The 23,971-nt window shown below is 40.9% G+C and overlaps 2 protein-coding genes across 2 annotated transcripts; both read left to right on the plus strand.

Annotated features, from left to right (window-relative positions):
- Nucleotides 1-4,932: 4,932 nt before the first annotated feature.
- nek2 (NIMA-related kinase 2) lies at nt 4,933-10,855 on the plus strand. Its single transcript, XM_084738035.1, has 9 exons — nt 4,933-5,261; nt 6,508-6,725; nt 6,846-7,086; nt 7,206-7,288; nt 7,380-7,506; nt 7,651-7,885; nt 9,632-9,686; nt 9,795-9,871; nt 10,175-10,855. The coding sequence occupies exons 1-9, from the start codon at nt 5,166-5,168 to the stop codon at nt 10,378-10,380; spliced, it is 1,338 nt and encodes a 445-aa protein (XP_084594161.1). The 5' UTR covers nt 4,933-5,165; the 3' UTR covers nt 10,381-10,855.
- A 1,223-nt stretch (nt 10,856-12,078) lies between these two features.
- On the plus strand, nt 12,079-20,463 carry slc30a1a (solute carrier family 30 member 1a). Its single transcript, XM_084737484.1, has 2 exons — nt 12,079-13,044; nt 17,837-20,463. The coding sequence occupies exons 1-2, from the start codon at nt 12,474-12,476 to the stop codon at nt 18,742-18,744; spliced, it is 1,479 nt and encodes a 492-aa protein (XP_084593610.1). The 5' UTR covers nt 12,079-12,473; the 3' UTR covers nt 18,745-20,463.
- Nucleotides 20,464-23,971: the final 3,508 nt, after the last annotated feature.

Consider the following 23,971-nt stretch of genomic DNA (forward strand, 5'->3'; position numbering starts at 1 on the left):
GAGCACCACTGTTCCTCCTCGGACACCTGCAATGAACTATTTCACGGGTGCCGCTCCCCGAGGTCCTCAATGTCACACTTCGGCGCCTGTTCCCCTTATGAATGCCGCGGCAGTGGCGGCATCCCTTGAGTCAGCAAGCACTAAAACACCCAGCTGTGTGTGAGAGGAGGGCCGGGTTTGAATGTCACTGCAGCGGCCACGGGCATCACCGAGTCTCCCCGGCCCCTCCTGCTGTCACTGGAGAGCAGGATGACAGTGACGGCTGCTCGGATCACATGTTTCTCATGCAAATACATGTGTCGACACACCCCGCTGGAGATTATGTGTCTCGGGAGCGCAGCAGCGAAGAAGCACATGATCCAGCGTGATAAAGATTTGAAAGGATTGAAAGAAATTGAAGGAAGGTGAATTGAAAGGCTCAGTTTATCCAGTTACAAAAAAAAGTAGTGTACAGCCATGCAGGTGGTTTCAGTTTAATGTGTCATGGTTTTGAGATATCTGACTGAGATTTCTGCCTTCACCTCAGGAAAGGCGAGCAGAGTTATCCCTTCATAAGTCCCATCCCTTTTTTTTTACCCCTTAACCTTATATTCTCACCCAATCATCAACTTTCTCCATTCCTGTTTCCTGTGCTTAGTTATGTTATATGTTGAAAAGAAAACCAAAATTTGAAGATGGTTAAAAGATGTTGCTGTGGTGCCTGTAAAAGACACATATAGGCCTTTATAAATTTAGAAATGCTGCAAGTCAGAAGTTGATAGTTCTGAGTCGGCGTTCTGCTCAGGAAAACATGAAAATCTGCAGCAAAATAATGTTTGTGAACTTCACAAGCAGCTGATTAGCACTCTTAAAAAGAGGCAGGAGGAGCAGGCGGGTATCACTTGTTCGCAGAGACTTCTGCCAAACACAGATCGACTGAATGTATTTTAGAACCTACAAAGTTGTTACAGCACGGTTCACAACAACAACAAAAAAACAGTGCATATAGTGAAAACTGATGAAAAGGTAACTCTGCTTGCTGTTCACTGTTGCTGTGACATCAGGTGTGTTTATGTCAGAAACCTCGGCCTAAACTGGTTTTGCCCAAGTTTTCTGACTTGGAGTTCAGACTTGAATGACTGTTGCATTGCACTTTTCTGTTGTAGGTTGTTTTGTGAATACAGTGGATTGCAGCATCAGTTATATCTTGAGATAGCTTATGTTAGCAAATGCTAGCTACCAGCCTGCTAATCTGCATCAGTCATTGGCCAGCTAGTTAGTGTTTTGCTAACTTAAGATATGACTATGTGTAAATTTCACTTTTGTCCCCCAGCAGCATCTTTTAACCATCTTCAAAATGTGGCAACATAGACAAGACCAACAGGAAAACAGGAAAGAAGAAAGCTGACAGAGGCTCCAGTGGGTACCAGGCTTCTGTAATAGTTATTGGAGCACAGAGCAAAAAGGGCCAGGACTCAGCAAGGACAGATTTAATTTGTGGTGTTTACTAGACTTGTTTGCTTTTCGCTGTAAGTTACATGATAAAAATCAACACCACTCTCATGTTTGTCTTGCAATTAGTTGGAGCCACCTACCAGTTAGCTTATAGTAGCTTAGCAGAAAGACTGGAAACAGGGAAATAGCCAACCTGGCTCTGTCCAGAACAAACAAAATTTGATCATGAGATCCTCTAGAGCTCAATTCATCATAGATCGTTCGTTTTAACTGTGTAGACAAAAAAGAAAAGTGTAAAAAGCAGCTTTTGATCCTTCCTAGGTCCTTCCCATTTTTGCTCAATGCTCCAAAAATAGTTTAGCAAACTTAGTACCGGATGGAGCCATGGTTAACTTTTCCCTTTCCTCTTTCTTGTGCTCATACGTTGTGTGCTAAGCTCAACTTTATCATAAATCAAAATTAAAACCAAACTTTGAAGATGGTTACAAATGTTGCTGTAAAAGTGACATATTTACATCTTAGTTTAGCTGATGTTAGCAACACGTTAGCTAACTAACAAGATAATTTACATCGGTCAATCATTAGCTAGCTAGTTATCTAACATTCTGCTAAAATTATTTAGCTATTTATCAAACGCTTTGTGTACATTAGGTAACTTAAGATGTAAAAATATGTTGCTTTTACAGATAAAGGAGAAATTTACTCGACATACCAATTATTTGCTCAACTATTATTGGAGCACAGAGCAAAATGGGTGGGATTTAGGAAGGGTTGATTCTTATTCACACTTAGTTAAACAGTTATAATGTTAATAGCATTCATTAGTTTTCTTTAGAGGTGTTGGTGGGTGGATTTTGTTAGTTTCACACAGAGGCGGGCTAGGTTGTTTCCAGTCTTTATGCTAAGCTTAGCTAAACTGCCGCTGGCTTTAGCCTCGTATATATCATACATGTGAGAGTGGTATCAATCCTCTCATCTAACTCTGGGCAAGAAAGCAAATAAGAGTGCTTCCCAAAATGATGAACTATTCCTTAAACTATTCCTCTAATAGTTATTACCCTAATTCCAGTGTTATTCATTGTAGCATCATTCTGGGGGTCTGAAATGCCAAAGAAAAGAAAACATCCAGGTGAGTCACATTAAAAAATTGTGTGTTATCTTGAGAAGACTGAATAGAAATTAATAAAGGGGAGGGGATCAGTCGTGAGATGAGCTCCATGAGCGCATCGTAAAACCCCCCATTACAGCCCTGCGGTCACCCCGGCAGAGGTTAGGAGGTTATTGTGGGATGTAGCTGTCTGTCCTCGCTGTCGCTCCCTCTCAACTCCTGGCCTTTAACAGGGGCAGCTGACGTCAGAGCGGCCTCAGGCACCCGACTGTCTCTGTTGTTTTTAGCTGTCAGTTTTCCACTCTGTGTCCCCCACCCGTCCCCCCCCCACTCCCCCCACCAGGACTGTTCCTGGCTGATGTCCAAACTCCTCCAGCTCTTTGTAGGAGTGACCTTTGCAGAGGCAGACTGACAGACCGGCTCGGGCGCTCACTCTCTTGGTGGTGTGAGTGGTGTCAGTGTGTGGTACTGGCAGCACAGAGAGGCTGAAGGGATAATTTGAACACAACTGTTACTGCGGCCGCCCCAGAAATCATCACAAAAACTGCATTTATCTCAGACGGGGATCACACATCAAAATTTACTCATAACCATGAGAAAAATAATATTTTATCTATCGCGTGCACTAATATCAGTGCTGCTTTACTCTTTAAATTTATTCCAGGGAGTGTGATAAAAAAAAAATGTGGATGATATTACTACAGTCAGTAATTTAAACAGTTTTATCTCAGTGACTGGGTTGCACCAAGATTAGTTATAATCAGAGTTCAGCAAAACAAGGTTTAAAATGAGTAAATCCTGATTTAAAATGAAGCAGAGCTCTGTTGCACAATTAAAAACTCATCTCAGTTCAGAGAATCGGTGATGTAGGCTACAGCAAAATTTAATTAAATCAACTGAATTACCCAGATTAAAATAATTAGGAGAAAAATTTAAGCTAGTTAGCTAACATTGTTTGCTAACCCACTAAAAAGTTATTTTAAAAAGGCTATATTGTTTGCTAGCTAGCTAAAAAGGTAACAAAATATTGCAATGTTTGCTAGCTGGCTAAAATGCTAACAAAATGTTAAATTTTTTGCCATTTAGCTAAAAATGTGCTAGTTTGCCAGAGTAAAAACTACTGTTAAACTGCAAAAGCTACTGTACTAAAACATACTGGAAAAATTGAGGTTTAAAAGGATTGTTTAAAGTTAATATTTCTTAATTTAAAATACTTTAGTGCAATCTCATTATACATTATTTAATCAGAATCCTGTGGACAGAGTCAGCAGCAAAATGTACTGTATTCTAGCTACATAAAAAAAAGGCCCTACAAAAATATCAATATCAGTTTAAGTTTATGCTATAATAAGAATATTTTCACTGCATTACCTTACTCTCAGACAGCTTCTTCCAGCTAATCCATCAACTAATTGTTTCATTTTTTTTTCTGTTTAATAAAGATTTCAGAGTATACACAAAACTTCATTGCTCAAATGTTAATTGGTCCTTGGATATTTTTAGTGAGCTATAATTAATTTTCTTGACAGTCTCAGTGCTTCAATTGGAAGAAAGTCTCTACCTCCATCTCTGTACAGAACTCAGTAACTTATCCCAGTTAGTCACAACACTTCCAACAACTACTATTCTTGGGATCCATTTTTAAGCATATACAGGACAATAAACAAATGTCAACACTTGAATTAAAAAAAATATATATCTAAAACATCATCAATAAACTTCAAAACTAAATATATGAACAAATAAAAATTGCAGACACTGAGTAGAATAATTATCAGAGTAGATTTAAATCTATTTGTACCCCCATGTTGCAACGGAAGTGAAAGAAAAGTTATTTTGCTTATTTACTTCTTCTCACGTGTGGTTGCCCCCTGGCATGATTTGTGATTTTTGCATTATGTCTTATATTGTCAAAATGTATGCAACATGTACAGTAAAGCTGTTCTTTAAAAAAAAAAAGGAAGGAAGAAAGAAAGAAAAAGAAAAAATACATTCCGGTGAGACTTTGCAGAATCTATTAAAGATAAATTGAGAAATCTCTCGGTAATCCGTCTTTTTTTAATCAAACCATCTTCGTTTTTCAATTTCCTTAAATAATTGAATTTTCCTTACCCAATTTCCTGGAACATGGTTGCCACGGTGACCAAAGCGTGGCTTTGACTCGACTGTGCGTTTTTGGCGCCACCCTGTGGAGGAATGAACGAACACGTCATCTACCCGCTCTCCTCTCGCGGCTTTAAGGCGCTTAGCAACCTCACGACTTGCATCTTCACACTGGCCAATCGGGAGTCACTATGCGGAGAGGGCAGGCCAATCACAGTCAAGCATTTGGGCACCAATTTAAACCGAGTGCGAACGCTTCCTGTTTTGTTAACTGCAACACACACGAGTGAACGAGTGAAGGAACCAAAGCCAAACATTTAATTTATTTAGCGTTAAATATCATTATCGAGAAGAAAGGCAATCGGAGCACAAGAGTAAACTGAGAGAATAATTCAGAAAATCGCTGGTTTAAGTTGATGTTGAATTACACCCGATTGTATCCTAACATTAAGTGCTATGCTAGCTAGTTGCTAACGTTAAGTCAGGTAATTTAACGCGAGACTCGGTTAAAGAAGTTCAAATGCCGTCCCGTGTCGACGATTACGAGGTGTTGTATACTATAGGCTCGGGTTCCTATGGAAGATGCCAGAAAATTAGACGGAAATCTGATGGGAAAGTGAGTAACGTTTACAAGTTTTGTCTGTACAAAACCGCTGCACACCTGTAGGTAACGTTAATCTGCCCCCGGAGGTCTTTGTTTCAACCACCCACCGTCTGTTGTTGATTAGTCATTGTTCTAACGTTAGTTTCAGTTAATTTAAACACCTAATTACGTTGCTGAACGTGGATATCCGTGTTTGTGTGACGTGGTTCATGCTGTCTTAGCAATTAGTTAGTAATTTAAAGTAAGAATTATTAAACTCGTGTTATAACACAAACCTAAAGTAACTTCTGTCCAGTAACAGAAATATGAAAGAAATGGTGATGTCGACACTTTGTTGGGCACTTAGAGGCAACATTTTAGAGGTAATGAGTACTAATTTATAACATGTCATACATGGATGTCAGATATCTGGTTATAGAGATCCTTTTCGCTTCAACCTTTTTTTTAGATGAATTAATAGGGTAAACACAGGTGTTGCCAGTGATACTAATTAAGTTTCAGGTCAGGGTGGTGCTATTGTGCATGTTAGCTCAGTAGAAAGGCTCTGCTACACTAAATCCTACGGGACCTGAAAGGGATAGTTTACCCAAAGATTAAAATTCAGTTATCTTCTCAACCTCATGCTGCTTTTGAGTTTAGTTTTTTCATCCACAAAACACTACTGGAGTTTCAAAGGAAAACAGCATCGCAGAATCTCCCAAACAACTGCAGTGAATGATGAGCAGTTTTGAAATCGAAAAAAAAACTGGAAACAAATACAAAATGCCTGCATACTGTATAATTCAAAGCCCTGACATGCCATTCACTTGATTGCGCACACAGTCACACCACACACAGTTTGGACGGTGTGCACATGAGCGTGTCTCCAAGCTAAGGATCTACAGTGAAGATTTAGTCTAAAAACATGGTGTAAATGACGACTTTCAAGTCAAGTTGGCATGATGGATGTTTAGAAGACTTGGATTACACCGGACAAGCAGTATGGAGGCACTTAATGTCTTCTTTTCTAGTTGTTTTCTTCCATTTGAAAACTGGTCACCATTCACTTACATTTTTTAGGCGATTTAGCACTGCTGTAATCCTGTGAAACTCCATGAGTGTTTTGGACTAAAAAACTGAACCCAACCTTCAGTCAGCCTGGAGATAAGTAGATAATGTATGAGGTTTCATTCTTGGATGAACTATCCCTTTATTTAGTATCACTGTAACACCTGTGGTTTCCTCAATCTTGGTTATTTAAGCCACTTTTATTTTGCAGATCCTCGTGTGGAAGGAGCTGGACTATGGCACCATGGCGGAGAGTGAAAAGCAGATGCTGGTGTCAGAGGTGAACCTCCTGAGGGAGCTCAAGCACCCAAACATAGTGCGGTACTATGACCGCATCATAGACCGGACTAACACTACGCTGTATATTGTCATGGAGCACTGTGAGGGTGGGGACCTGTCCAGTCTCATCACCCGATGCATCAAGGAAAGGTGACTATGTGATCCGTGGTGTCAAAATACAAATCCAGTCTGAGTTATGTGTCCCTGCAGTAAACATCTGTGTTTCCTGACAGTATCTGCAGAATGAAGAGTGTGTTTTTATCATGGCAGGCGTTATTTGGAGGAGCAGTTCATCCTGCGAGTCATGACACAGCTCACGTTAGCCCTGAAGGAGTGCCACAGACGCAGTGACGGCAGGGCCACAGTTCTCCATCGAGACCTGAAACCAGCCAACATCTTCCTCGACATCAGACAGAACGTGAAGCTCGGAGACTTTGGCCTGGCGAGGATCCTGAACCATGACACCAGTTTTGCAAAGACATTTGTCGGGACACCTTACTACATGTCTCCAGTGAGTTGTTTAATCCTGAGGGTTTTCTTATCAAACTACATTTTTTAGGGTGCATTTGAAGCATTTTAACCTGACCTCTTGACCCTCCCCATTGGAACTTAAACTTGTTTTCTTTTCAGGAACAAATAAACCGGATGTCATACAATGAGAAGTCTGATATTTGGTCTCTGGGATGTTTGCTGTATGAACTCTGTGCATTGTCGTAAGTTTTCTAATTCTGCTTGAGCTGATTTCCACAGAAGCTGGCCTGTTGCCTGCTAATCTCACATTTTACCTGGATTTCTCCTGTTAAGGCCTCCATTTACCGCCTACAACCAAAAAGAGCTTGCAGAGAAAATCAGAGAGGGAAAGTACAGAAGAATCCCATACCGATACTCAGAGGAACTGAACACCTTGCTCAGCAAAATGATCAACTTGAAGGTTATGAATTAATTATTAACTATCCTATGATGTTGTTTAGATAGTCATTTATTTTGTCAGAAACTTGTCATACTGTTACTCAGGTACTGGTCTGTTTGTCTTTTGACGTAGGTCGGGTAATAATCTGTGTTTTTCTGTTTCCAGGACTATCTGAGGCCCTCTGTGGAGTCTATTCTCCAGAGCAGCCTGTTAGCTGATGCTGTCGCCGAGGAGCAAAGGAGGGCGCAGGCACGACCCCGAAGGAAGTCGGCAGACTCCGACTGTCCCCTTCACAAGCCGTCTGAACCGACACCCGTCTCTGCTGCAGAGCTCAGACTCAGGGAACAGGCGCTGCGCGACAGAGAAAAGGCTCTGAAGGAACGCGAGGAGAGGCTGGAGCGTAAGAATGTTATTTTTACTCCCCTTCCTGCCACAGACTTGGAACTTGGTGTCAGTCAAGTACCCTTAAATAATACCAATAGAGTACTTGATTTGATATCTGTTTTTTCCTACTGCATTTGATGTCATGTGATTGGAAGTGTTCCTGAATTTGTCCTTTCATATTTTATTCATTTACTTTTATCAGACACCTCAGGTATGTAATATATTCAAGATATACAAAGGTTTGATGGGTTTTTGGCATGCAGAATTGCAAACTGTCAAATAAACCATACTCGACTTCACCACACCACAGACTGTATTGTTTGTAGCTGCTGTGGAAGTGGGCTGAATCACATGTTGCAGTAAATCAAAGAATGCTTGTAGTGATTGGCTGCGAGAAAAACCAAACAAATAGTCATTTTTTGTCTAAATCAGTGTGCAAAAAAGATCGAGTGCAGGTATCATTTGATTGGAGAAGTTTTGTTTCTTGGTACTGGGTTATTTTGGTCGATACATCAAAAGAATTGTGCACCGATACCCAGCCTTATCTAGTCACAGTTTAACCGTATGGTGGCCTGGCCATGAGGAAGTGTGACCCTTACTGACATGCAGCTGGAAACACTCATTCAAAGTTGCTTATGATGAAAGATTAATAGCTGTGGATTCTTAATCCACTCAAAAATATAAATGCAACACTTTACACGAAAAGCAAAAAAAAAAAAATCTGCTTTAGGACAGTTGCAAGACAGTAGTTTTAAAGAATGTCAAAGTTGTACAACTTTCCGTATAGGTCCGACAGTCACTTTGCAGAGATATCAGTAAGATATCATAAGCGCAACACTTTTGTTTTTGCTCCCACTTTTTATGAGTTGAAGAGGAAAAATCTTAGACAACTTCTGTACACACAAAGGGTTTATCTTTCTCAAATTTTGTTCACAAGTATTTTGAAATGCATGTTAGTGCACACTTCAAGATAATCCATTCACCTGACAGGTGTGGCTCAGGTGCAGATTAAACGGCATGATTATTGATTATTGCACAGGTGTGCCTTGGAGTGGTAACAATAAAATGCCACTCAGAAATGTGTAGTTTCATCTTCAAAAGACATTTATTAGACACTGAACTATGTCTGTTTCACATAGCTCTTCAGGTACCTTTTTTTTGTCGTGTCAAGTCATGACCCACCCCTCTCTGCCTCACGATTATCCTGATATTCTAAGCAATCACTCTTCATGCCTAAACCTAACCAACTCAACAAATCAAGGCAAAAAGTAGTAGCCAATTAGAGGCAGAGTAGGTTGGGTCATGACTTTGCCTTCCTGGGGGAAAATGGTATCTGTTTTCATGTATCTGTATACTTCAGTGACTGACAGTCATCATTTTTCAAGATGATGTTTAATCAGCATCTTGATATGCCACACCTGTCAGGATGGATCATTTTGGCAAAGGAGAAGTTCTTCCTCCCAGTATATAGTGAAGTTGTGTAACTTTAATATTTTTTAAACTGTCTACTTGCACAGTGTCCTAAAAATAATATTTCTACAGGTAAAACTTGTTTTACAGGAACAGGTTTGTTCCTGCTCTTTGTGACTGTGTACACTGTTGTGACTGAATGTTTACCTACTTTGAGTTTCTTCCACATCTGCAGTACCTGGCTGACTTTGAATATAGATACATGCATCTCACTTTTGTGCAAATAAAGTTTTTGTGTCCCATGCTACAAACTCTAACAATAGACAGCTCTGTTTGTGTCTCTTCACTGCAGAAAGAGAGCAGGAGCTATGTGTTCGTGAGCGACTGTCAAATGAGAAGCTTGCAAGGTAAAACGTTTTTAAGAAGCCTAGAAAGGAAACAGTCCGTGTTCATTTTACAGTGTGATCCCTTGTTAGTGTTTCCAGCTGATTGGTACAAACTCTTTACTGTTTCAGAGCTGAGAGTTTACTGAAGAATTACAACCGTCTACAGCAGCAGAGGGACCTGGTGCCATTCTGTGGCAAAGACATAGGTATGGGAATTGGACGAAGACCTCTGGACTTGCTGAACAGAGACAAAAACTAAGCAATGTTTTCATACTTCTCTTTATGTGTTTATTTATTATTTTTTAATCATGTAAATGCTGTTTTTATACACCAATAAAGAATTAAATTAAGCCTGCATTTTTATATTGAAAAAAGAATTCAGCTCATATTACACACCTGACAATCTGAGATGTAGCTGTCATGATGGATTGTAATTGCTGCCTGATGATATAAATATAAAGTGTAATCAGATCTTTGTTTGTCACTGACTCCTCACTGTTTGATCCTAGATGAAGAGAACCTCTCCCCTGGCAAGAAGAAGGTCCACTTTGCTGGCGAGAGCAAAGAGAACCAGCGTCCCGATAGTCGTCAGAGCGTCACGTCGCAGGAGTTCATTTTGAGGAGGCTGCAGGTAGCTAATCTGCGCGCTCAGAAGCTGAGCGAAGTGGAGAGGACCTGTCAGTTCAAGAGCAGGCAGATACTCGGCATCCGCTGATCTTAAAGATGCCACTGCCTGACTTAGGACTGAATGTAAAAGCTTCTGAAGGCTAGGAGTCATAGCAACTGGATGTAAATAACCTTTATTTATATGATAATAATTTGGTAGCTGTGATGATAGTGATTCAATCCAGTGTGGTGGTGTGTATTTTATTCCAAGTTTTGTAGTGTAAAATAAGAATTTTAGTTTGATGTGTGGATGTTAATTTTATAGACTGCTATTGTGAATGTACTGTATATCCTTGTTAAATGAGTCTGTTTTCCTCCACAAACTGTGGAAGTGGATGTAGAAGGTCAAATTATTTGATTTGTATCTGTAACAATACAACAAAATGTAAAAATGTGTGTTTTAGACAACAGTGATAATAATGCACATGAAGAACAACTCCTGAACATTGAAGCTATGCAGAAACAATGTGAGTTCAAGTTTTTACCTTGCTACTGAACATTGCAATAAATTAAGATAATTTTTTTGTTTTGTTTTTGTTTCTTTGGTGCCAAAATTCATAGTTAGTTTGGTTTTACACAGAATATCATAAAAATATATTAAAAAGTCCTGTTATTGTGCATTCTGATAGAGATTTTAGGGAAATCCTGTTACCTGTGAATCAGAACAATTTCTCAAAATTAATTAGTCTTTAATAACCATTACAGTTATACTACAAATGCACTACAGTGTTTCATCAAGATGGATAACTCCCACAAGGGGTCATCAGTTTCCCATGAAAAGACAGTCACTGAAAGAAGAGAGACTTCTGCCACTGATTACAGGCAACACAGCAATAAGCCTTCACACCTGAAAGTCGTTTGTTCTTGATTAATAGAAGTTGAGAGGGGATAATTAAGAGGGACGGTTTTATTATTCTGTGGCTTGCTCAATAATAGGCCTCCAGTTACAACTGAGTTGACAACAATGTTTACGCTTATATCTAATCACTTACAAAAAACTATCTGACAGTGATGTAACAACCACTTAATTCCACTGAAAACAATTAAATATCGTTTTTTGGGGGATTTGTGGTATTAACAGACCAAAGACAAAATTAAATCATAGGCAGTAAATGCCAGACATTTAAATTGGGATACACCGAGAGACTTATGAGATCTTTGTTTTGTTTTGTTTTGTTTTGTTTTATTTCGTCATCATTGTAATGAGAAAATGATGATTAAAAACAATGATGAAAGCTGAATTTGATAAACCGCCGATATTCCTTCATTTACATTTCCTTATGGCTTAAAATAAATGAAGTTGTCTAACAGAAGAAAGTCGGGTGCGTCTATTAGGGAACCCTATATTTGCGTTACTCTCGCGAGATTTGTTCGCGTTAATTCTTTATTGTGCATGTTGCACAAACTGATTATGCTTTTAGAATGTGACGGGGCTATACATAAGATGTGTCATGTAGGTTTAGATTCAAATAAAACACTTGGTTAGGGTTGAGGAAATATGGTCTGGGTTAAAATGAGTACTCTCGCGAGATCTTTCTCCGGTCTTGGGTTCCCTTCTGATACAGCACGATAAGGACGTCATCGCGAGAATACAGCTGCAGTTAGCGTGCGTAGCAACCGCTGTTGTCTGGCGAGTTCGCTCCGCCTACCTGCGAGAGTTGCAAAATTTGACCAATCAGATCCCACCTTGTGCCCTCTCCATCAATAGCAATCATCTGGGGCGTATCTTTACGGTGCCGTGTTCCGTGTGGAAAGTTTACCGGCTCGGGTGCAAAGTTTCAGCCGTCTGCAAACCGAAGCTCGTCGGCAAACGTACTTGAATAGGCTGGTGACGACCACGGCGTATTTAAACGTTAACCAGAATCGTACTCCGGATTAATTTCGCTCGTGGTCGTCTTCAGATTCCGCCGAGTGATGCTGCCGTCGCTGGATAACATCAGTGAATGAAGACGCTGTTAACATTGATCGTGTATTGTCTCAGGGAGCCACCTAGCTTAACATAAGTGGTTAGCTTGGAGTTGAACCGGAGAGCTAGCTAGCTGCTGTCCCAGTCAGCTCGTTAACGGACATAGTGAAACGTTTTTTGTTTTGTTTTTTTTTAACTCGAAACTTGACTCGACGAAGGACTGTGAGGAAGGGAACATGGCTTGCGAGCCTAACCGCGTCCGGCTGCTATGTATGCTCTCATTGACTTTTGGGTTTTTCATTGTGGAAGTGGTGGTCAGCCGGATGACCGCCTCTCTGTCGATGCTGTCGGACTCCTTTCATATGCTGTCGGACGTCATCGCCCTGGTGGTGGCTCTGGTCGCGGTACGGTTCGCCGAGAAAACTCACGCCACCAACAAAAACACCTTCGGGTGGATCCGAGCGGAGGTGATGGGGGCTCTGGTCAACGCCGTCTTCCTCACGGCGCTGTGCTTCACCATCGTCCTGGAGGCTGTCGAGCGCTTCACCGAGCCCCATGAGATCGAGAGCCCGCAGGTGGTGGCCGGGGTCGGCGCCGCCGGGCTCCTGGTCAACCTGCTCGGACTCTGCCTGTTCCACGGACACGCCGGCGGAGGCCACGGGCACTCCCACGGCGGAGGTCACTCTCATGGAAATAAGAACAAGAGGGGTAAAACAGGCAAGAAGGCTGGGAATGGGTCTTCAGGAGAGGAGACCAACAACTTAGTGGGAAATCACAACAGCCCGGGTGATACTAGACCCAGAAATGGTAAGTATGGAAAACTGGATCATTTTTCTCTTGTGTTTTCTTAACAGTTTTAAACTCAGTCCAGCCTGTTTCCCTTCTTTTGGGTAAACTGTGTTTTTATGTGGAAATGAGTACTTAAAGGGGCAGTTCACGCTAAAGTCAAAAAGACATATTGCCTCTTGCCCGTAGCACTTTTCTTTTTAATCCATCTAGATTGTTTTGATGCGAGTTCTGATATTCAGTTAATGAATAGATGTCTGCCTTTTCTTGAATATAATGCGACTAGATTGCTCTCAACTTGTGTTGCTCAATGCACCAAAAAATACATCTGAAAAACTATACAGCAGTTTCCAGAAATTATGACCCAGTTATGTAAGATAATCCACAGACCTTGTGAGAAATTTCATGTAGGAACTATTTTCTTTATACCGAGCTACACTTGCAAACTATGTCACTGCGCAGAAGGAAGCATGCATCTACTCGTGGATCAGAGGCTTGTGTAAAAGGTGTGATGAACATTAACATGGTCCTCCTTGGCTGAGCTGTAGTGGCTGTCCATGAGTAGATGCACACATATCCTTTTCTTAAGAAAAATTAATCAGAACAGTTAATCAATTATCAAATTAGTTGCCGATTAATTTAATAGTGGATGACTAATCATGGCACTTTGAGCACCACAGGCTGGGTGCTGTCTATTTTCATTATGTTTGAGAGTAGGCCGGCATCTTTATGGCCGATATCTCCAAAACTTGGCAACTGACACCAAAACAGTCGAGATTGATTTGTAGGACTTACGGCCATAAGAAAAATATGCGTATTTCATTTTGAGGCAAACTATCCCTTTAAGTTTCAAAACTCTATGAATCCAACCTCATTATGTCCCACATTTAATCTGACAGCATGTGGTAGACTATTTCCATTGTTAGCAGTCCAGATTGCATAAGAGTACATACATATATCTTCAGTACACCATGAGGACAGCCTGCATGCCTGTGACTAATCCTTATTGTTTCTTCTGTGACAGAGGCATTTAGACATCTTGTGTTTGCTCTCAGATATTTGTTGGGGGGTTATTCTATCCTTGGAAACGTGGCCACCTTCAGTGACATAACGGGGAAAGCTTCGAGTTTCACACTTTGTGAGACTGACCACATTCTGCTGACATATCAGTAGAGTTTTATACAAGCGTGTGATTGACTCAGCCAAGAGACAACCCGGCTCTGACAAGTTCAAGCTTGTAATGGTTTTATCTATCAAAAATTCCTGAAGGTCTCCAGCATTATTCTTACTGCTCAGAATTTTGTTGCTGTACAAGTGGATAACTTAATTGTTACACAGCCAGATCTTGGTGCAGAAGTTTCAAGACTTTCTCATTGTCTGTCATTTTGACACCGTCCATCATAATCTATTATTACCCGTCCTTTTGAATTTTCACTTTGTCATGATAACAGGACACAGCCTTTTAATAGCATTTCATTTTTAAAAACCACTTGATCACAATTGATTAATCAATGGAAAATAATCAGCAGATTAATCAACAACAAAAGTAATTGTTAGTTGCAGTCCTACTCCAATCTGTAGCTCATAAACACGCTATCAACACTGGAATAGCAAGTCACATTTAGTACAGTGTCGAGGTCAGCGATGATGCCCAAATGCTTCAAGGGGAATTACCTGTGTGATGTAGGCCAACTCTGTTTGACGTTGTTGTGAATTACTTAATGTTACTGTAGATCAGGGCTACACAATTAATTGTAAAAATAAATAAATAAATCACAATCTTCATACATTTATGCAATCTCTCTTCTAAATGACAAACTCACTCACTCGTATTCCCCTATGCATTCATCATGTACTGCCTTCACGTGTTGACCTATTTGTGTTCCAAAGCATCCCAGTTATTTTATCAATCACACTTACAAAGCTAAACACATTAATAATTCAACATTCATGCATATAACTCAGTCAGTGTTCTCTCATTTCTCTGCCTCATTCACAACGCTCTGCTGTCAGTCCTTGTTACCATGTGGAAAATTGACCACTGCATGGCTCCGGTCAGAGAACAGAGTCATTAGTTGGACTTCAGCTCTTGCCGCCTAACCGTAAAAGAATTTAAGGACTGTAAAATGAGATTGGCATACTCTCTGTATGAGTGTGTGAATACTAAACAATCAGGGCAAGCTACCTGGGCTGGTTAGCTTATCACATGGAGGATAAACAGGTCTCTGCCAACATTGCAGTGGTACAATGAATACACTTAACATTGACAAGACAGCGAAACATCATAAACAACTGGTGAGAGTTATTGTGGTACATGAATTTGACAGCACATCATCAGTGACTTCAGCACCATAACATTGGCAGAAAACAAAGCAGAGAATGAGCAGAAAGAGGAATTCAAGTTATTTCAAAATAAAGGTCTTTGAACATAAACATAAACAACTTAATGTGAAGAATTTGCAACATAAAGACGGCAAAGGTAGAGAGAAGGTAGAAAAATCATGACTCCCATTTTAGTCAGAATCATGCAGCCCTATGGTAGATCACCCTCAGGGTAGTAATCTGCCAAAATGACATCTTCAGTTTTTTCCATCGTTGTTAAAAAACAATTCAGGCTATGATGGAAAAGATGGTTAATACAACCCCTGTTTTAATGTCTTCAAGCACACAAAGAGGAAGCTCATCCCTCTGTTGGTTGGTTGTGATCAGATAAGAGTTTAGTGTTCGCTTGTTGACAATAAACCAACAGACCAACCCCGAAAACAGCTTCCTTGGGCTTGCTGCTGGTCATTCTGTCCAAGCGCCACCCCTTCTCCCTCACTGAAGGGTTATACCCGTACAGACGAACATGTCTCCCCCTACACTGTTAAGCCCCGCCACTTTTAATAAATGGAGTCTATATCCCCCCTCCTCTGTGTACTGATCGCTGTTACTGGGCCATACATCAGTGTAACCGTGGAGCTGACAGCCCCAGCCAGACCATTAACCGCTGATGAATGACCTGCCGGCGTCCCGGGGTGGAAGCGAGCAACCATTGCTCAGGTGCTATTCCCTCAGAGTTGTGTACGCTGCCTGTGATTACTAATTGAATTTGCTTGATGTGAATTACTGCAGAGTGTTTAGGAGCCCACATGCTGGCAGTTCGTTTTCATATAATCCAGCATGGCTGCCTGGTATGTTTCTCCAATTTGTAGCCCTGAGCCGTTATAGCACAGACTCAGTCATAAGAATGAGATACCTCCCACAGTGAAACCTAGAACATAGTTATCAAGAAAAAAATAATTAATAAGCCAACTTAATGGAACAGATGTCTTAGTAATAGTCTGCCTCCTCTTGACTTTGAATGGAGCAGCTCCAACTCGTGTCACCTGATAACATTGCAGGCTGAGTTCTGGCCTTTTTGTTTCAAGTTTCAAGCGGACTTGTGCTTTGACCCCAAATGATGTAACTGAGCAATTTATCAACTGGGTGCTACTGATAGTATCTTCCTGGAATCTCCTTGCTGCAGTCTAATGTGTTACAGTTTGTTTTGTTTTTTTTCGCACAGAGTAATGAGCTTATTGTTAGGGCCGCCCCCAACTTAAGATTTTCCTAGTCAGCAAGAAGTCATTAGTTCAAGCCTTTAGGCAACCAGTTATTTAAATATATATAGTTTTGGGGCACTAAGCAACCACCTCTTGTGCTAATGGCAAAAGCAGTAATGATTCTGAACGTGTCGGAACAACCAGCCAGGAAGCTAAACATTGTGTTCATTAATTTTGATACAGAATAACCTTGTTGTTCAAAACATGGGAATAAATAACTTCCAGTTTCACAAAAACAAATACTTATTGCCATGATGGATGATGCATACTCACAAATTAACAGTAACAAACCTGCGCCAACTGCTTCATGCCTCCCTGCCTGTCCCCGCCACGTCTCCATCATCATAGAGTCAGAGTCCTGGTCAGAACCACTGTAACATTTAAGTCTTGATGAAATTAAAACTTTTTTTTAGGTCACATCTCCAGTCAAACTGTGCTCCTGTTTAACAATATATGCCAAAAAAGGGGGCCGGGCCTTACTGTAGAAAAGCTCAAGTTTATAACTGGTACAAAATCCCAGTTTAATGACTCTATTCACTGATTTGAGTGAAGCCTCTCAGCTTAAGGTTTCTGCTAAGTTAGCAGCCGTTAGTGAGCAAGACAACAGGGCTCTGCAGCCTACTAGTAAACACGACTGGACCAGGGCCGAACAAAACCTGTAAGACCTACAGGGGATGCAGTTCCAAGGTCATTTACAGAGTTTCCTGATGGACAGATAGCTTTACTTGTTGCTAAGGTAGCTGACTGCTAACTGCCATCAACCATCCAGCCAAGTCAGCTGACTTAGAAGCCAAACCCAGCAAGAAAACCACCGCTGTACTGTATTCCCTGTCGTCAAACCTCTGTCAGTCTCAGAGGTAGTGCTAGATTAATGCACCCCTGTCTATGGCTGTATGGCTGGAGGAAGTGTTGTGTTAACGCTCATTCAGTGCTATTGGCTACTGAGACAAGTCCCTCCCTGACTGCCTGTTTTAACAGCTAACTATCCCTCATGATAATGTGCTTTGAGTAGCCTGTCTGTCATAACGTTTTGATGTTCATGTTTTTCCAATTTTTGCCATTTTGAATTCAGAACAGGGTCCATACATCCTAACTTAGGATTTGTAACTAAACTAAGATAAGATAGGATTTCAGACTAAAGAAGTTTCTGTAATGAGGCCCCAGTAGATTATCAAACTTCTATTTCATGTTGCCCTAAACTAAACTCGTTTCTTTGTTTTTATCTCCAGAAATCAGCTGTAAAGACAGCACAGAGGTGCAGATGAATGGCAACACCCACTATGAGGAGATGGACCATGAGTCTGACTCGTCATCGCAGCTCAACATGCGCGGGGTCTTCCTGCACGTGTTGGGTGATGCTCTGGGCTCTGTCATTGTGGTGGTCAATGCTCTGATATTCACCTTTGTGTGGCAGCCCTGCGTTGCTGGTGAGATGTGCATGAACCCATGCATCAACAGCCACACTACAGACCATCAGCATGTCAATCATACACTGGTTGACCTGGTGGAAGGTCCCACTATGGCAGCCATGAAGTACGCCGGCCCCTGCTGGGTTCTCTACCTGGACCCCACACTCTGCATCATCATGGTGGGCATCCTGCTGTATACCACCTACCCGCTGCTCAAAGAGTCGGCCCTCATCCTGCTGCAGACTGTGCCCAAGCAGATCAACATGCACCGGCTCAATGAACGGTTGCTGAGCCTGGATGGCGTCCTCGCCATCCATGAGCTGCACATCTGGCAGCTGGCCGGCAGCCGCATCATTGCTACAGCTCACATTAAATGCCACGACCCCACGTCTTACATGGAGGTGGCCAAGCGCATCAAGGACTTCTTCCATGACGAGGGCATCCACGCCACCACCATCCAGCCTGAGTTTGTAACATTCAACTCGGAGTCTCGGGACTCCCTGTGCGAGCTTTCCTGTCGGACTCAGTGCGCTCCCAAGCTGTGCTGCGGCTCTGCGGACAAACAGAACACTGATAAAAAGGCCAGCGGTGACTGCAAGGCTGCCGCCGCCACCTCTGCCCTGGAGGCAATCAATGAAACCCCAGAGCAGCAGGCTGCAACCATTCAGGTACGCCCTCAGTCAGAGGCCGAGGTGACCATCACGAGAGAGGTGGAGTCGTCTCTGTGAGATGGAGGGGACTGAGAGGAACAGAGTAGAAGCTGGAAAACCACCACATCACCGACGCTGTTATCTGTCGAGGATTTAATTTTCAGTAGCCTTTTATTCTCTGTCATCGCCCCTGGTCGTGGCTGAAAAATCCTCCTCGTTCATGCATTTGAGCCGTTTCTTTTCATCTTTTCTCTCTCTGTACACATTTCTCCACCTCCTCCTCCTCTCCCTCCCAGCCTTGCCTCTGCCTCTCTGCCCCTCTCTCGTCATCTGTCTGTCGCCCTGGCAGTATGGTGGCGATGCATGTTGGGGTTCACTGACCTTATCTCCTCCGGGACTGGAGCGAGGCCTGCATGAGTGTCCCTCATTAGCACCGTGTTGTGATGCGTCATCTCGTCCCATGGTGTTTTCTGTGCCAAAGCTTCTCACTGCAGGACTGAAGGGATCTGAGAGACGTCGTCTCCTCCAAACGGACTCACACACAACACATGCAAGTTGGAGCACACATCACTTAGGTTATTTTGTTTAGCCTATGGACCTGTTGGCAAAGAGTCTACCGGTTTTTTTGTTTTTGTTTTTTTTTTGCGTAGGCTTTGAGCAGATCTATTTTCTTACCCTCTGGCCCCAAATGGAAGAGTATTGTACTGCATACTAATTTAAGTATTTAAGTTATTAGAAATGATCTATTTCTCTCTGTAGATGCTGTTTGTAATTAGTTTGGGTGATAGAAACATTTTTGCAATTTTTCTGTCTTGAATTTTTTGACAGAGCATCTATGCTGTAGTCAGTTTTTTCAAATGTGATGTTTTATAATGATTCTGTTTCTCAAGACTTGTCTCTGGCCTTGACTCAGTTTTAACTGCAGTCATTAGTTGGATACAGAAGCCGTATCAACACCTCTCTCACCTTGCCTTTTAAACACACAAAAAAAACTGCTGTGGTAGAGCACTCAGTACAGTAGACAGTCACCTAATTAAATGTTCATTCATTCACAAATTTGATGCCTTGCAAGCCAGAGGGTAAGGTCTGTTGTGAAGAAATGAACACTGTTCACTGTATGAATCTGTATTGGAAAGCTTTCTGATGACGGCTGTTGATTTTAGTTTAAAAAAATCCTCATGAATGTGTTCGGCACCTCGTCACAATCCATGCTGAGGGAGTTTTTAATATTTCCAGGACGTTATACTATGTTTGCATGACCAAACTGAGACCAGGTGTTCGATTTTAGGAGCTCCATTAAGAGCTCCAGTTGCTGCTTACCAGTACCTGTCACTGGTATCCCCCAACATTACTCATAACTGTTTAGGTAATGACTCATCTTACAGCTTTTCTGTCCTCTGTTGTGGACAGCTGAGCCAGTTGTGTTTTTCGCTGAATTAAAGTCCATAAGGTGGCCTTTGAAATTTTCTGAATCTTCACCACAGATATAATTTCCAGGTGATCCATCAATGCGTTTTTCAGATTTCCACTCCCAATTAAATGTGTATGCAATATAGAACTGTGTGCTGGAAAATGTATTTTGACGCGTTCCCTCATTTGTAATGTTCGGTCACTTTCATTCTGTGTCTTTGAAGACTTGAGCTCTATGTGCAAATTGAAACAAGTGTTTTTTTAATTTTAGATATAACATGTCAACTGATGTGTTTTTGATATACTATATATCTACAGTACCTGTCCAATGTGTCATTGTGAAATAAAAAAAAAAAATATGGCTGTTTGGTACAGTTGAAGAACCCACATTTGTCCATTGCATTATTCTTACTTTCTTTAGTGTTTTTCAAATGTTTTCCAAAGCCCAAGATGATGTCCTCAAATGTGCCGTTTGTCCACAACACAAAGATTGACAATATTCACATTTGAGAAGCTAAAAATAGAGAATTTGGATGTTTTTAAAAGTAAAGTGGTTTTACTAATTGGTTAGGTGAATCCAGGACACTCGGTTACAATACTATTACATGTACACTACAAAAAACTTTATTCAAAACTTAACAATTCTCAGTTGCATCTGCCAGCTGTGGTGGCACTGCAGTAGCTGCTTCACCATCTGTTCCCTGGAGGAGATCTGCACTCTACTGAGTGTACTCTGTTTTTATTTAATTTCACATGGGACACTGGAGGCGGTTTATAATCAACAAGAAGCCAAGAGAAACAAATGTGTTTTAAGATCCTTTTTAGGGGTGATTTGTCTAATCTGACACAATAATAAGGCATGATCAGCTGTCATTTTCAGTCGGTGCCACTCACCTGCCAGAGTCACAAAGACATTTGACTTATTAGCAGGAGTGGGTTGTAATGGATTACATGTAATAAGGATTACATAAATAGATTACAAAAAATAATAATAATACATTTAGATTACATGTGAAAAATGTTACATCTTTACAATACAACAACTCTAAAATGATTAAACTTTTTTTTATTTTAGGGTTAATCAATAATCTACTAACCCATAAAAACTGTTTCTTAGACAACTGCTTCACAAAAAGAACTATGTGCAAAAATGTACTTTATTTGCATTGAAAATATTGTGACATGTTTTAAAAGATTATTTGTGGATTTTTGTGGCTGCGTCCATTTTTTTCAGTGTAAGGTGCAATATATTCAATGTAGTAATCCGTTATATAATCCCATGTATCACTAATTGCCAAAACTGCCATGTAATTAGTGTTCTTTAATTGTTTTCAATGTAATCTGACCCAACTCTGTGGATTATTGGCTACAGACCCAGTTCTCCTGAACCAGAGCCTCTGTATAAAGTGACTGGCAACATCTCTTGGTGGAAAGTCAACCACATAAACAACAGAGAAGCAAAATGACCACAAAGAGACAAATACAACCTCAACAAGACACAAAACATCCACAATGGCACACAATGCAACCACAGAGAGACACAAAATGACCAAAAGCGATTGACGTAATGAAATTACCAGAGACAAAACCACAGAGACAAAAAAAAACTTTCACAAAGAGACAGGAAAACGCCACAGATAGGAAAAACAAATAATAAAAGGCACAAAGTCGTGTGTCAAAATGACAAAAACCGTCATACAAAGTGATGGAAGACAACCACAGAGACACACAAAATGACTGCAAGGAGATTCAAAATCAGAGAGAAGTAGCAAAATGTCCGCGAAGAGACACAAAACAACCACAAAGTGATGCAAAATGTCAGACACAAAACCACCACGGAGAAGAAAAACGACCACAAAAAGGCACAAAGAGACCACAAAGAGACTACAGAGAGAGACAAAAATGACAACAAAGAGACACAAAGCATATATTGTAGTCTACATATGAGGGGGGGGGCTTTTACATGTCTGTGTCTAAGAGGCTGTTGTCTCAAAATCTGTCCATGGCTGTAGGTTACAAATAGCAGCTATTTACTGACAGTTTCATGTTAGAATATTTCAAGTTATTTATTTAGCATTAATTTATTACACCAAATAAACTAAATGTAACTATAATAATATACAGTTTATTATTCCCTTTAATTTGAGTTTCATTTTGTTCATTTTACAAATGAGCCTGTCTTCTTTCAAACTGAGTCACCATGTGACCATGTGATGTCTTATGTGTCAAGAGTGTAAAATCAATGCTAAACGTGACAGCGAGCGAGTGAAACTGAAAATGGTGTAACTTGTGATCTTTGTTCTGCTACAGCAAAGATACCTGCTTTGTAAAACACGTCTTATGAGCTCTTTTGAGGAAAATATTTGTACCCAAATGGAGGACAGATTAAAATTTACTTTCACAAAATATTAACCAGCAATTCATGCAGTTAAAGACATCAAACTTGCCTGAGAACATGTGTTAATGATGATGATAATTAACTATACTTGCTTAACTATAAATGCTGTGCAAAGACGAGATATTAATTTTTCAAACTGAAGAATTTCGCTTTCAAAATTTCAATGATTAGTGTCTTCAGTTCCCACATGAACTGAGTGTTGTTAAAAGAAAAGGTGATGCATCACAGTGGTAAATGTGCTCCTGTCCCAGCTTTTTTGGAGACTGGGTTGTAGCACAGTCCTGTTTCATTGCTAATAAATTCCATGCTATTGGATTGGTGCATATACAGTCACACTCGCTGATATTCAATCCAGCATTTTAGGCTGTGCTGGAGGCATTTCTGATACTGTTTTTGTCACAACCCTAGAAAAGGATGGGTTTTAAGCCACCTTTTTACTGTGTATTCATAACTGATCATCTCAGCAGATCCCAAACTTGCAGTGGGAGTTTAAATTTAATTGGGTATGAAGTGCGAATTTCAGTCAAACTGTTGCTGAAAGCCACACGAAGAAGCAGACTACATGTGAGGCTACATGCATGTTGATCTAGTCTGTAAGTCCAACAGGATATCTGTGGCTCATGTCTTCTGGTTCAGCTACAAAACCTCAGCCTGTATAAACAGTAATAATGGTTAGGAGTACATCTGACATACTAATGTGAGTGTGTTGTGGAGTCGTCATGCTACAATTACATGAGTCCGTAATTACAGCATTTCACAACTGTTCTCTGCGGTGTAATGAAGGTGGCTGCTGGGTTTCAGTGGAAGTCTGGTGTGGCTGCTGACTGTGAATGTGTGGCTGACGGAGCAGCCGGGACTTATGTAAGAGGCCCCGGGGCATTCCAAAGGCAACAAGCACGGGGCTCTACCCAGCATTCCTCAGTGCAACCAGCCCGGTCTCTCCTCACTCTGTGTCCCCTTTCATGTGGTTCATGCAGAGAGCAGTTCTCTTTTTGTGCTCTTTGTTTAAGTCAGGTGTTCTTTGCACCTTTGCTGCAGCTGCATTGTATGCAAACAGTGTAGTGGGTCTGCATGCATTCACTGCTGACATCGAGGTTTCATGTTTCTGCTCGTGGTGTATTATCCATCCTGTCTCCTAGAAATGATTTTTATATACACGACAAATTTACAATAGCTCACACATTTCAAAGGAAACCTAATGATGCCTGGATTACATTTTTTATCATTTACTTTATGAGGAAATTGTTAAGCAACAAATCTGCCCAGTCTCAAAATGTTGATACTGAAGATATCAGTAAAAAGTTCAGATAAGGTTCAGATACTTGTTTTCTACTAAAATAACTGATCTTGGAATACAATATCTGCTTGTTATGACTACTATTATTAAACTTGGTTTAATACACAAAAAGGCACTGGCCAGTTGCATAAAAGCACTTAGGCTAAGGTTTCCCATAAATTTTCCTCAAAGGACACCTTAAGAAAAAAAAATGAGTTGCA

This window comes from Lutjanus erythropterus, chromosome 15, assembly GCF_056507025.1.
Source record: "Lutjanus erythropterus isolate fLutEry1 chromosome 15, fLutEry1.hap2, whole genome shotgun sequence".
In the NCBI taxonomy this organism is placed as follows: Eukaryota; Metazoa; Chordata; class Actinopteri; order Lutjaniformes; family Lutjanidae; genus Lutjanus; species Lutjanus erythropterus.

Bases quoted from the DNA above. Each gene is read 5' to 3' on its own strand.
- slc30a1a (XM_084737484.1), top strand. From the start codon at position 12,474: ATGGCTTGCGAGCCTAACCGCGTCCGGCTGCTATGTATGCTCTCATTG. The intron at 13,045-17,836 runs GTAAGTATGGAA...TTTTATCTCCAG, and splicing joins TGATACTAGACCCAGAAATG to AAATCAGCTGTAAAGACAGC.
- nek2 (XM_084738035.1), top strand. From the start codon at position 5,166: ATGCCGTCCCGTGTCGACGATTACGAGGTGTTGTATACTATAGGCTCG. The intron at 7,087-7,205 runs GTGAGTTGTTTA...TTTTCTTTTCAG, and splicing joins CACCTTACTACATGTCTCCA to GAACAAATAAACCGGATGTC. The intron at 9,872-10,174 runs GTATGGGAATTG...GTTTGATCCTAG, and splicing joins ATTCTGTGGCAAAGACATAG to ATGAAGAGAACCTCTCCCCT.